This window comes from Vigna unguiculata, chromosome 9, assembly GCF_037176805.1.
Source record: "Vigna unguiculata cultivar grain cowpea cultivar isolate G323 ecotype 2 chromosome 9, ASM3717680v1, whole genome shotgun sequence".
Taxonomy (NCBI): domain Eukaryota; kingdom Viridiplantae; phylum Streptophyta; class Magnoliopsida; order Fabales; family Fabaceae; genus Vigna; species Vigna unguiculata.
The window spans coordinates 33,151,219-33,166,175 of record NC_140800.1 but is presented as its reverse complement, the minus strand read 5'-3'; the positions used below and the strand labels follow the sequence as shown (position 1 = coordinate 33,166,175).

The 14,957-nt window shown below is 43.7% G+C and overlaps 2 protein-coding genes across 2 annotated transcripts; both read right to left on the bottom strand.

The window, feature by feature from the left end:
• Positions 1-5,825: 5,825 nt before the first annotated feature.
• Positions 5,826-6,203, bottom strand: LOC114163649 (uncharacterized). Its single transcript, XM_028047948.1, has one exon. The coding sequence runs from the start codon at positions 6,201-6,203 to the stop codon at positions 5,826-5,828; it is 378 nt and encodes a 125-aa protein (XP_027903749.1).
• Positions 6,204-12,349: 6,146 nt separating this feature from the next.
• On the bottom strand, positions 12,350-13,974 carry OMT1 (O-methyltransferase 1). The gene is made up of 4 exons (XM_028048952.2): positions 13,487-13,974; positions 13,096-13,406; positions 12,927-12,991; positions 12,350-12,799 (listed from the first exon to the last, which is right to left on the bottom strand). The coding sequence occupies exons 1-4, from the start codon at positions 13,903-13,905 to the stop codon at positions 12,497-12,499; spliced, it is 1,098 nt and encodes a 365-aa protein (XP_027904753.1). The 5' UTR covers positions 13,906-13,974; the 3' UTR covers positions 12,350-12,496.
• Positions 13,975-14,957: the final 983 nt, after the last annotated feature.

Below are 14,957 nucleotides of genomic sequence, written 5' to 3'. Positions count from 1 at the left end.
CCTCTGACTAAACCCTTGGGAAGAAACATGATATTAGAAACATCGAGGGGAATGAGACTTAAGCCACTTGCAAACAAACAAGTGATGACAACTCAACCTTTGTGATTGGAGATCTCATGAATAAGGTTCATATGGGTAAAAACAAGTCACTTGTTAGTTCTGATAGCACTAAATTGATTTTAAATCAATTCTGTCTATTCCTATGGTGTGTGTGTGAAAGTGCTAGAGACTGCATTTTTAGAGGATAAACTTTGTGATTAAAATTCTCTGTGGTGTAAGAATTTTAGTTTAAACAAAGTTTTAATGATTTTCATATCCCTTACGGGTAGTATATGATTTGCAGCATACACGTGATGAAATCACCTATATGAGTGTCAAGTGGGGTCGCTTGTATGAGATCTTGGCATGATCTCTAGAGCACTCATGAACACTTTGCACACGCATGGCCTAGTAAGCGCAACACAACGATAACAACAAAGAATTGTGGGGTGTATTGTGATTGATGAACCGCTAACACACATCAAGTGTCCTTGGTTCATACAGCTTGCTATACCAACTACATTGTGTATTAAGTTTCCCAATCTAAGACTGGTTCATATAGCTTGCTATACCAGCCCTGATGCATTACATCCTATGTGAAACCCAAATTTTTTTCTTTTCTTCTTTCTATCGATTATCTTTTGCAATATGTGGAGTGTAACGTCCCATTTAATCAATAAATATAATTAAAGGAAGCGTCACACAAAGATAACATATAAACGCAATCCTGGAGTACAAACCCAACTTTGTACAGTAACCAAGGCACACCACGATGCCCAAATGAACCAGATACAACTATTCAACAGTAATAAAGTTGGGAAATTAAAGAGCAGCCAATACATGGGTCGTGGCCCTAAAAGAAAGTCCCGAGTGGACCAATCCAGTCCATACGACTAAGCAGCGGAGTCACCATTCCCCTGTTGACCGCGAACACCTCTCACATCTGCTCACATCAATAAATTGATGATCATCGCAAAGGAAGAAGAACCACATACAAGACAATCAAACAAACAAACAGGGTAAGCTAAAGTAAAACTGTTCATCAAATAGTAGCATGCCATCACACAATCCAAGCATTTTATATATCATCCAAACATGTTCTGACTTCTCAAACAATACACTAGACTCTGACTCGACTCATCCGGATACATATAGTCTGGTCGAATTTAGCGGATGCTTGCACTTGTGGTGAATACCTCTGCTTACCCTTGAGCTGCTCACCCCCGAGCTATATGTTACAAGTGTTACAATGAATCATTTCCACACACACAAGGTTAGCCCTCAATGAGTTTTAGGCCTCCTGTTACTCTCACCACAAGAGTCAGTCCGCTCTAAGTGAGACTAACTAACTCCTTAGAGTGTCAAGATGCAACCATACCTTGAATCCTTACCAGACCATATAGATGGGGCACCACCATGGACACCCACTAACAGGGGTCATGGAATTACGTCCCGACCACTGAAGCACGACCCTGAAATCTCACCTAGAGATTCCAATGGATTACGCATTGTCACATACCAAACATAAACCAACAACAAGAGGCACACTTATCATGCTTATAATATCATACCAACCTCTGAAATCAATTCTCATTCATACCACATGTTGAATCCATAACACTGGTCATTCCCAAATCCATGAGTATAGCGCCTCATATCATACCAATACCATGCCTCTTTAATTTCTAACCCACTCATTAGTTTCACATGCCAAGATCCCTCAATCATATCTATACAATTTATAACCACAGATCATACCATGCATTTCATTTCACAGGCCTTATGCATCATACAGAATAACTCATAAATCAAACCATCCAATTACCAATTGAAGAAAACACACAACCTGCAGCGGATCTCGCTCAAGGCAAGGGCCTTCGCTCAGGCGAGAGGGGTGCTCTCGCTTAGACGGTAAACCCTCGATTAGGCGAGATCATGACCAGTGCTGGGAGGTTCTCGCAGGCTCGCTTAGGCGAGCCCTGCCTCGCCTGAGCGAGACAACCTCTCGCCCAACAGTGAGGTCCCTCGCTTGGGCTAAACCATAGCAGCGTCCTAAAGCTTTCACTCATCCTCGCTTAGGCGAGTGGCTCTCGCCTGAGCGAGACAGTGCCTCGCTCAAAACCAGAGCTCTCCGCTTGAGCGAGAGGTCGCGAAACCCCTAGTTTGCTCTTGCAAGTCTCGCCTGGGCGAGTTAGTCTCGCTTGGGCGAGAGTAACAGATCTCGCCACTATTTCTCCTGCAACAGTCACATGTTTGCACCCAAATAACAGTACAAGGCAGTTCATACATTCATCATAATCATATAGATCATAAAACACCTAACAAACTCTAAATCAGCAAAAAAATCATTCAAGACCCAAAACCCTAACTTCCCCGTACCTGGAAAAAGGTTTAGCAAGGACCCTGACGGCACGACCACGAGCACAACAGCTCTAGGGATGAACTACAGGGCTGAAATAAAGGTGGAACAAAACTAGTAGATGGGGTTAACAGAGGATCCTAACTGGGAATACGAAAGGTGATTAAAGGGGGACCAACATGAACTAGAAAGGGATACTTACGTGGAGTAACAAGTCCTCTTAGCTCAACGTAACAGCGGAAGCAAACCCTAGCAGAGAGGTTTACGGCTGCGTTTCAAGGTTCTCTGAAATGAGTGGAAAGTGTGAGTTAGGGCAAACTAGAAGTGGCTTTTATTCTTTAGGCCAGCCTTTAGGCCCAACAGTTGTAAGGCAGCCCTTAAAAGATTAGGGCAGGAAAACTAGGCCTTACATTCTCCCCAACAAGAAAATTTTCGACCTCGAAAATAAAGACTTACCAGGTAAAAAGATGTGGATATGATTTTCTCATGTTCTCCTCTAATTCCTAAGTCGAGTCACCCGTCCTCTGATCCCATATGATTTTGACAAGGTTGACTACTTTTCCTCGGTGTTCCTCAACTTTGCTATCCTCTAGAGCAATAGGTGCACTTCCACCGTGAGGTCCTCTCTGATCTGTATATCCTCGGCTTCTAACACATGAGCCGGATCAAACACATACTTCCTCAGCTGCGAGACGTGGAACACCAGGTGGAGGTTTGCCAACTGAGGGGGTAAAACTATCTCATAAGCCACCGGCTCAATCCTTCTCGTGATTTGATAGGGACCAAGGAACTTAGGAGCAAGCTTCCTCGAGCGGAGAGTCCTTCCCACACCAGTGGTTCGAGTCACCCTCAAGAATACATGATCCCCAGCTGCAAACTCTAAAGGTCTCCTCCTACGGTCTGTGTAAGCCTTCTGCCTACTCTGAGAGGCCTGCATTCTATCCCTCACCATTCTGACTTTCTCAATAGTTTGTTCTAATAATTCTGGTATGACTAGCATTACTTCCCCATCCTGATACCAACAAAGAGGAGTCATATACTTCCTGCCAAAAAGAGCCTCATATGGCGTCATGCCAATGCTCGTATGAAAACTGTTGTTATAGGTGAATTCTATCAGGGGTAACATTTCATCCCAAGCTCCCAGATGATCCAATATGCACGTCTGTAACAAATTCTCAAGTGACTGAATCGTTCTCTCAGACTGACCGTCGGTCTGAGGATGATAGGCTGAATTCATGGTGAGCTTGCTACCCATAGCACTCTGTAGCGTCTGCCAAAACCGTGAAGTGAACCGCGGATCTCTGTTCGACACAATACTTGACGGTACCCCATGCAACCTCACTATCTCTCTGATGTACAACTGAGCCAATTTGGCCATAGGCATTCTTAAGTTCATTGCCAAGAAGTGAGCACTCTTGGTTAGCCGGTCCACTATAACCCAGATAGCATCATGCCCCCTAAAAGTTCGCGGTAAATGGGTTACAAAATCCATGGAGATGCTATCCCATTTCCACACTAGTATCTCCAAGGGCTGTAGAATCCTGTCGGGTCGCTGATGCTCCACCTTTGCCTTCTGACATGTCAGGCAGGCTGCCACAAACTATGCCACGTCTTTCTTCATCCCCTGCCACTAAAAGGTTTCCTTGAGATCCTGGTACATCTTAGTCATGCCAGGATGCATGCTAAGACGACTCTTGTTCCTCAAGGATTAACCGTTTTACCTCAGTATCATCAGGTACACACACTCTGTCCTGGAACCTCAATATGTCATCATTTCCCAAAGTAAACTCTCTAGCCTCATCCGACCCAAGTTGTTCCCTGACTCTGATCAAACTTGCATCTAACAATTGTCTTTCTCTGACTGAGTCCAGGAAGTCACTGGATATGGTTAAGTTACTACATCTGATGAGTCCAGACTCTAACTCCACTTGTAGCTTCATATCCCTGAATTGCTCCAGTAACTCCACCTCCTTGATCATGAGGTGAGTCGTGTGTACCGTCTTCCTACTCAAGGTATCAACAACTACATTCGCCTTCCCCGGATGATATAACAGTTCAAAATCATAGTCCTTCAGGAACTCCATCCACCTCCTCTGTCTCATATTCAGCTCCTTCTGATCAAACAGATACTTAAGGCTTTTGTGGTCGCTGAATACACGAAAATGGGCACCGTATAGGTAGTGCCTCCAGATCTTCAAGGCGACTACAATCGCTGCCAATTCCAGATCTTGAGTGGGGTAATTTCTCTCATCCACTTTAAGTTGCCTCGAAGCATAGGCCATTGCCTTCTTTTCTTGCATAAAAACACAGCCGAGTCCAAGGTAAGAGGCATCACAATAAACCTCAAAGGATTTTCCAACATCAGGAATCACCAATATAGGAGCACTTGTCAACCTTCTCTTTAGCTCCTAAAAGCTCTCCTCACACTTGTCCGTCCAAGTAAAAGGTTAGTCCTTCCGAGTAAGCAGTGTCAGAGGTGCCACTATCTTGGAGAATCCCTCTATGAATATCCTATAGTAGCCCGCTAACCCCACAAAGCTCTTGATCTCTGTGGTCGACTTAGGACTTTCCCACTTTACCACCGCTTCGACCTTTGCAGGGTCTACTGCAATCCCCTGAGCGGATATCACGTGCCCCAAAAACTGTACTTCATCCATCCAGAACTCACACTTGGATAACTTGGCATACAAATGCTTCTCTCTCAAAACACTAAGCACTAACCTCAGGTGTTCAGCATGCTGCTCCCGAGTCTTAGAATAGATGAGAATGTCGTCTATAAAGACTACAACAAACTTATCTAGGAAAGGCTGGAAGATCCTGTTCATGTAGTCCATGAACACTGCTGGAGCATTAGTCACACTGAAAGGCATAACCACATACTCGTAGTGTCCATACCGGGACCTGAAGGCCGTCTTCTGTACATCATCCACCTTCACCAGAATCTGATGGTACCCTGACTGTAAGTCTAACTTTGAGAACACCGACGACCCGTGCAGCTGATCCATCAAGTCGTGGATCCTTGGGAGGGGATACTTGTTCTTGATCGTCATTTTATTTAGTTGTCTATAATCCACACACAGACATGAACTCTCATCCTTCTTTTTCACCAACAACACTGGTGCTCCCCAAGGCGAAGTGCTGGGTCGGATGAACTGCTTCTCCATCAGCTCCTCTATCTGTTTCTTGAGTTCCACCAACTCTGCTGGAGCCATCGAGATTGGACCTGTTCCTGGTACTAGATCAATAGAGAACTCCACCTCTTTATTGGGAGGCAACCTTGGTACTTCATCCGGGAATACGTCTTCAAACTCACGCATCACAGGTACGACCGATGTTCCCTCCTTCTCCTCTACCTCCACAGGGTGAAGATTATGAAACACAGCGCACCACTCTGAACCTCATTCGTAACTCCTTGAGGAGATATTAATTATGGCTCCTCCGAGTCAAGGAATAATAGCATCTTCTCTCGACAGTCTATGAGAATGCGATTGGCAGAGAGCCAATCCATTCCTAAAATTACTTCCAACTCCTGTAGAGGTAGGCAGATCAGATTCACTTTATATCTGCGCCCTTCCACCTCCACTGGACATCTAGCACACAAGGACGATGTCCTGACCAAACCTGACGCCGGAGTAGATACCACCAACTCGCACTGTAGCTCACACATCGGCAGACTCAGACGTTTCACACAAGCATCGAACATAAAAGAGTGTGTCACTCCAGAATCAAATAGCACACAACAACTAGCATCAGCGATCACACAACAACCAATAACCAAGTTACCTGAGTCTGCCGCCTCTGTCATGACGTATGTAAGACCCGTGAAAATTAATTAATTAAATATTTAATTAATTAATAAATGCGGGTAGAAAGCGCCTTTATGGCATTAATTGTTGTTTAATGTGGTGTGGAAAAGTACTAGCTCAAATGGTTGAGAGTACTTTGATTGCTTTGGTCTTATGAGTGGAAGGTCTCGAGTTCAAACCTTAATAGACAGAACTTAACCTTTATTTTTACTAAATCTGGTTTGAGGTGAATGTGGAAAGGTAGAGAACCTAGCAGAATGGGGTTTTGGACATTGTGGTGGACTGCTATAGTGAGAAGCACGAATTTGAGAGTGTGAGTGGAGTTGTGAGTGTGCAAGGGCTGGACCAAGAGGGAGAGTGCGAATCAAGGATTTCATCTTCTCAATTTTTGATCACTAATTCCAGGTTAGGGGTGCTGACCTTTGTGTTTGTAAATTACTTGATTTGGGTATGATCCTGTGGAACTGTTATCCTCAATTGATTCTGTATGCTTGTGGGAATTCATGTTAAGCCTAATGTGATTGGGAATTTTGGGGTAAATTGATGTTGCTGGAGAGTCTTGCATGTTTGGGTGTCAACAATGAGGGTTTTGGGTAAGATAAATGTGGTTTGTGCTTTGAACTGGGATCATTGGGATTATTTCAGGTCTGAATGATATGTCTATGATTGGTGTATAATTCTCCATTGTTTGCTATGAATTGGAATGTGGTTTGGGTATGGTTTCGGGTGGTTTGTGTGCGTAAACAAAGGGAAACTCTGCGAGTCTCGCCCAAGCGAGGTCATCTCCTCTGAGCGAGAGTTGCAGAACCTCGTTTTTGGCCCTGTGCTGCATTTCTCGCCTAGGTGAATGGTTTTGGGTTTGAGTGACAGACACTCTCGCTTAGGCGAGAGTGGCTCGCCTAAGCGAGATCGCAAGGAAGGGTGCTCGTGTTGAGCGCGACTTCTCGTTCAGGCGAGGAGTTTAGTGTTTTGAGCGAGTCTAGTCTCGCTCAGGCGAGACGACCTCGCCTAAGCGAGATATCGTGGTCATGTGTGATACTTTTGGGTGATTCGTAGCTCAGGCGAGACTGATTTGAATGTTTGGGCGAGAGATGATCTCGCCTAGGCGAGGGGATCTCGCCTAAGCGAGATAACATGTTGTGGTCACTGTTTTAAGCTCGCTTAGGCGAGGTGAGCTAGCCTAAGCGAGGCTAAAGGCTTAGCTTGGGCGAGTGTCCCTGGCTTAAGCGAGTTGATGCGAGTTGCTATGTTTTACATGTGCTTGTGAGTGTGTTTTGGCTGTTTTATGCTGAGGATAGGATGTATATGCATGTGGGTGGTGTTTGAGCTTGAAGGACTAAGTCCAATAGGGGTCTGGGATGTGCTTGGTGGTTGGACACATGATGGGCATGGAACTGGTTGAGTTCCCGTCGGCTACTAATGAGTGAGGAGTCCTTAGTATGGTGATTGCATGTGTCGGGCGCACGATGGGCAAGGAACTGTGATGTTCCCGTCAGCTACTATTGGGTGAGGAGTCCATAGTATGGTGATTGCGTGCGTGCCAAGGTCCAAGTTATGAGGCTTAGATGTTTTTACTACGGGCGAGGAGTCTGTAGGGCAGGACTATGAGCGGGATATGCTCATAGGGTTGGACCACGAATGAGTTAGTTTTTTGCGAGCACAAGGAAGTCCCAAGACTAGTTCATGCATATGACTTATGAAGGACTATGAGGTTAGGGTTGGGTGATTTGGAAAGTATGAGGATTTTAATTATGTATTTTGGGTTGGGAAACATATTTACTTCATATATATGTTTATATTGTTATTGTGCATAGCTTACCCTATCTGTGTGTGTTTGGCGATGATCGGATAATTTGTTATCTGGGAGTAGATGATGTAACAGGTGAGCCAGGAGATGCTTAGAGACGGAGAGCATGAGCTACTTGGGATTTTGAAAGGAACTTTATTGTTTTGAGTTTGATGTAAATATTTTTATGATGAATTTTAATAACATTTCTATTTAGCGATAATGTACATTCGATCTATGTATGGTACCAGTTATGGTTTTAAATTTCTCGCGTTTTTGGGAAATTGTTATAATCAATGCGGTATTTATTTTAATTAGAATTTTATTTATTAAAAATTAGTAATATTCCTTACGGATGTTACAACGTATACTCTGCCCGTCCCCTGAGGCCTGTTGCCTTTGTCCCTCCGCTGATGCTGGTGGGGAGTCTACACTGGAGGGCGTGTCGCTGCCCTTGCAAGGTTGGGCAGTCCTTCCCAAAGTGGCCTTCCTTGCCATAATTGTTGCATCTGCGGTAGCCCTCCATGTGTGGGCAGACACTCCTTAGATGTGGGTCCCCACAAATGTAGCACTGCACTCGACCCTGCTGGGGAGGAAGACCCCTAGACCCCTGAGGCTGATGGTGAGGTCTGTCATATGGTCTCCTCTGCTCATCATGTCTGGGCTTGGACCCAGATGGTCCACCAATCCTCTGAGGTTGCTAAGGCCGCTGACCCTCTACCTCATTCTTCATCTTCTCCATTACTCTGGCCTTCTCCACCAGAGCAGCAAAATCCTTGATGGATAAGGGTGCTACCATCAAGCGAATGTCGTCGCGGAGACCATTTTCAAACTTGCGAAATCTCCACTCCTCGTCGAGTGGCAAGGTGTAGAAACGACCGAGATGCTTGAACTTCTCAGCGTAGTCAGCTACTGACTTCCCTCCCCGGGTAAGCTAGAGGAATTCCACCTCCTTGGCATATCTGACGATATCGGGAAAATATTCCGAGAGTAACTTTCCCCGGAAGGCCTCCCATGTGATTGGTTCTCCCCTCTCCTCCATGATGGATTTGGTGTTGATCCACCAATGTTTGTGGTGAGCATATACACCGTAAATGCAAGTCGGTTATCTGCCGGACACATCTTCGCGTCGAAGATTCTCTCCATGTCCTTTAGCCATTGGTCTGCGGCATCAGGACCGATCTTGCTCCCAAACTTCGTCGGTTGGTGTTTCAGAAAGTCCTCCAGGCTCCACTCCCTGACTCAAGGTCGTGGCTCAGGACCAAACACAGGGGCAGCCGCCCTGTTCTCTTCCAGCTGCCAGAGGGCTTCCATATGTTGCTGGTGGGCATCCTCTACAGCCACCCTCGCAGCCTCCATCTGTTGCATCACAAGTTGTTGTTGCTCCAGCGACGCTGCCTGTCGCTGCATCGACGCTTCGTGCTGCTGTATCATCGTTGTGCTTTGCTGCGTCATAGCAGCCACCATTGCTTCTATAGCTCTCGCGATATCAGATACATCGCCTTGAGAGGATTGAGAGGTCCTACGATGAGGTGCCATAGTTCACTGGCACACAGAAAATTACTTGGTTAGGCTTGATAAGACAGGATTTTAGCTAAACACTCAGAGAAACACAGAGAAAGCTAAGTGGACAATCCAAGTCCACAGACCTAAGGAATGACCGCTCTGATACCATAAATGTAATGTCTCATTTAATCAATAAATATAATTAATGGAAGCGTCACACAAAGATAATATATAAACGCAGTCCTGGAGTACAAACCCAACTCCGTACAGTAACCAAGGCACACCATGATGCCCAAACGAACTACATACAACTATTCAACAGTAATAAAGTTGGGAAATTAAAGAGCAGCCAATACATGGGTCGTGGCCCTAAAAGAAAGCCCTGAGTGGACCAATCCAGTCCAGATGACTAAGCAGCGGAGTCACCATTCCCCTGTTGACCGCGAACACCTCTCGCATCTGCTCACATCAATAAATTGATGATCATCGCAAAGGGAGAAGAACCACATACAAGACAATCAAACAAGCAAACAGGGTAAGCTAGAGTAAAACAGTTCATCAAATAGTAGCATCCCATCACACAATCCAAGCATTTTATATATCATCCAAACATGTTCTGAATTCTCAAACAATACATTAGACTTTGACTCGACTCATCCGGATACATATAGTCTGGTCGGATTCAGCAGATGCTTGCACTTATGGTGAATACCTCTGTTCACCCTCGAGCTGCTCACCCCCGAGCTATGTGTTACAAGTGTTACAATGAATCATTCCCACACACGCAAGGTTAGCCTCAATGAGTTTCAGGCCTCCTGCTACTCTCACCACAAGAGTCAGTCCGCTCTAAGTGAGACTAACTGACTCCTTAGAGTGTCAGGATGCAACCTTACCTTGAATAGTTACCAGACCATATAGATGGGACACCACCATGGACACCCACTAACAGGGGTCATGGAATTACGTCCCAACCACTGAAGCACGACCCTGAAATCTCACCTAGAGATTCCAAGGGATTACGCACTGACCACAAACCAAACATAAACCAACAACAAGAGGAACACTTATCATGCTTATAATATCATACCAACCTCTGAAATCAATTCTCATTCGTACCACATGTTGAATCCATACCACTGGTCATTCCCAAATCCATGAGTATAGGGCCTCATCTCATACCAATACCATGCTTATTTAATTTCTAACCCACTCATTAGTTTCACATGCCAAGATCCCTCAATCACATCTATACAATTTATAACCACAAATCATACCATGCATTTCATTTCACAGGCCTCATGCATCATACAGAATAACTCATAAATCAAACCATCCACTTACCAATTGAAGAAGACACACAACCTGCAGCGTATCTCGCTCAAGCCAAGGGCCTTCGCTCAGGCGAGAGGGGTGCTCTCGCTTAGGCGGTAAACCCTCGCTTAGGCAAGATCATGACCAGTGCTGGGAGGTTCTCACTTAGGCGAGCCCTGCCTCGCCTGAGCGAGACAACCTCTCGCCCAACAGTGAGGTCCCTCGCTTGGGCTAAACCACATCAGCGTCCCAAAGCTTTCACTCCTCCTCACTTAGGCGAGTGGCTCTCGCCTGAGCGAGACAGTGCCTCGCTCAAAACCAGGGCTCTCCGCTTGAGCGAGAGTTCGCGAAACCCCTAGTTTGCTCCTACAAGTCTCGCCTGAGCGAGTTAGTCTCGCTTGGGCGAGAGTAACAGATCTCGCCATTGTTTCTCCTGCAACAATCACATGTTCGCACCCAAATAACAATACAAGATAGTTCACACATTCATCACAATCATATAGATCATACAACACCCAACAAACTCTAAATCAGCAAAAAAATCATTCAAAACCCAAAACCCTAACTTTCCCGTACCTGGAAAAAGGTTTAGCAAGGACCCTGACAGCACGACCACGAGCACAGCAGCTCTAGGGATGAACTAGAGGGCTGAAATAAAGGTGGAACAGAACCAGTAGATGGGGTTAACAAAGGATCCTAACTGGGAATACGAAAGGTGATTAAAGGGGGACCAACATGAACTAGAAATGGATACTTACGTGGAGTAACAAGCCCTCTTAGCTCAACTTAACAGTGGAAGCAAACCCTTGCAGAGAGGTTGACGGCTGCGGTTCAAGGTTCTCTGAAATGAATGGAAAGTGTGAGTTATGGCAGACTAGGAGTGGCTTTTATTCTTTGGGCCAGCCTTTAGGCCCAATAGTTGTAAGGCAGCCCTTAAAATATTAGGGCAGGAAAACTAGGCCTTACATGGGGGATTGTTATATATATATATTGCAATTTATTGCAAAAGCAGTTGCACCGATAGGGTGATTTTTTCCCCTCATTTTGGATGCAAATATGGTGCACTGTTGCAGCCATATATTTTAAACGTTGGGATTGTTATGGATTTTTGTTTTCTTCTCTCGCAGACATGGATTTGGCCCATTTATGCCCCCATCTATAAATAGAGCATCATTCTCCTCCCTCAAACATACACTTCCATACTCTCATTCATTCTCTCTAGTCTCTCCTCCTTTCTCTCTTATATTTCTTCTCTCATTCTAGGTTTATTTATTTACTCTTTTTTAAGAGTTATTTTGCTAGTTCTGAGATCCTTGAAAATTTCGAGAAGTTCCTGTTGTATTTGGGGACTTGCGCAATACACCGCAGATAAGTCCTTAAGGACAGTGAATTTACACGTTTGAATGTTCAATTGGATCGGATAATGTGTTAGCTTTATTATAACTTTCATTCATTCAAAAGCATTAAGGTATGTGATAACCATGGTAAATAAAATTTCACTACTATACGTACTTGCTACTAGTCAACGGAAAAAGGGTTGGCTTTAATGAAGAAAAGCTGAGCTTGTTATTTGATGTATGTATTATAAATTCAACTTATTCATTAATCTTTTCCTAATGCACTCGAGAAAATTACAATTTTCGGGAAAGCAATCCAAATCCAAGTTGATATGACTCCATGCCGAAACACTTAAACCTTCTTGAGAAACTCCATGATGTAGGTATTGAAAGCAGAGCACAGGACTCGGAAACCTTGGAATCCAGATCCTTTGGCCAGAGCCTCAAACTCTTTCTCTGTTCTCTCTTTCCCACCCGGATTATGAGCCAACATTATCACATCGATGTGAACCACACCCTTTGTGGCCAAGCTAGAGTCTGGAGCCACTGGAAGAATGCATTCTGCCACAATTACCTTCCCATTTTCTGGTAATGCGTCATAGCAGTTCTTCAAAAACTTCAAACAGTGTTCATCACTCCAATCGTGGCAAATCCACTGAAGGTATCAATGATATTAAATCATTAGCATAAACAAGTGGAACATGATTCAGATATCATATCAGAGAGAAATAACTCATAACTTGACCCTCAGAAAAGAAAGGGATTCAAGTTTTATCATTCACCTTCATAAAAATGGCGTCAGCTTTTGGAACACTCACAAACATGTCTCCACCCACATGCTCCACTCCTACACGAAAACAGCAATGTCAATACACAATTCATAGCATTAACGGGTAATAACTGGTGACAGTATAAATATGAAGAGAACGTGCTGAACTTAAAAATAGGTACCTGGATAAGATGGAGCATCTTCGATGACATGGGATAAATCAAAATTAATACCCTTGATATTGGGATACTTTGAGACTATCATGTTTATTATAGCTCCAGTTCCACCACCAACATCAACCAGAGATTTAAGACCCTCAAAGCCTGTGTAGGTCTCCAGAATTTTCTTCATTGTGATGGTAGAGTGATCAGCCATACCCTTGTTGAAAACCTTGTTAAACCTTGGATCTGTTCCATGGTATTCAAACGCTGTCATTCCATATGCCTTGTTAAATGGAATCCCCCCTTCAAGAACTGCATCTTTCAAGTAGTACCTACAATAACAATCATTTCAACTTTAATTTAACTGTTAAATGGAAACAGTTTTGATTGAACTATTTCCTACTATAGATACCAGCTTTCCATGAGAACTTTATCCTGGTTCATGAGGTTAAGAGCGGCTAAGGAGACGCCATCTTCGTTCTTGACCAAGTACTTGGCAACAGGAGCAAGGCCATAGAGCCTCTCAACCTTGCCATCAGGGAGAGTGCGAAGGGTGAAAGTGAGGATGTTGTAGGAAGCCAATAGACGCAAGATTCGGTCCAACATCACTGGTGCCTCAGGGTTCTGTGTTGGAAGCTGAGAAGCAATGTGAGAGGGAGAAAGATGAACTCCAGGGCCAGCCTTGGCTATGATTTCCAACAGATCAAGCTCGATGGCTGATTTCAGAACCATTGGGAGAACAGAGGCACTCGCCAGTTGCATCGCAAACAGGTTTGCCTCTTCATCAGACACATGGCTCGGAGTGATCTGAGTCTCACCCGTTGAACCCATGCTTGATACTTTCAATTTTCCTCAGATTCTAGATTCAAGATTGGAGCAACTTGTGACCTCAAAGGTGCCTTGGTGAAGTGGTTATATATTCACAAAGATATTCAGAAATGATGTTAATGGCTCCCCTACCTGCACCTGTCCCCATCCCAACAACCACACCAGGGTCCTACAAAGTGTCAAAAGCAGTATGAAATTTTATGATCCATTTGAAATGTGGTGGGGAGTGAAATTAAAAAATAATGATGCTACAAGTGGACATTTGTCAAGTTTTTGAAGGATTGCTTTGAATTCATTGATCGAACCAAAGTGTTCTCTGTTTTAAAAATGAAAAGCTAAAATATGAGTTCGTAAATTAGTAAATTTATAAAAGTTGGTGAAATTCTTCAATTAATGCAAGAAGGAAAGGAAGCCTCTGAGCTGAAATGCATTTGTACAATTTGGTGAGTATGTACAATGACATCGAATAAAATTTCAATGAGGAAGACTTTTCCATGCAAGATTGAAAATGGGGCATCTACACTTTACCTAATATGTCACTATTAGATGGAAACATTAAATTAATCATTTAAGAGTCAGCATTTGTAGCTGCTCTAAAGTCTAAGCTGTTACACATATACGCAAACAACTGGTACGCATATTCAAATATCTATAAAAAGTATTCATACTTTATTAATGATGAGCTATGCTTGAAGACCAACGAGAGTGTGGAGTGTGTATGGTTCATTTTTATATTTCTTCTTCCCCTTCCCAAGAAGTTTATGTTTGAGACTCATTTCCAATTTTCACAGCAAAATGACAAAAGTAGATAGAGAAGTTACTTAACTTCTAGAAAGATGCAAATTTATTATTCAAAAACATAGATCCAATATTGATGAGGATATATGTCCCATAACATTATTTCTTTAATTTTAAATAACAATTATAGTTGTGACTTTTTTGTACTGTTTTCTTGTGATTCAATTTAGTTACCTAGTATGGTGAGTGAGATAATTGATTGCTTGCAAGTTTGGGCCATGCCATGGTTTTTTGCAAGGACGAGAAAAAGACTAATA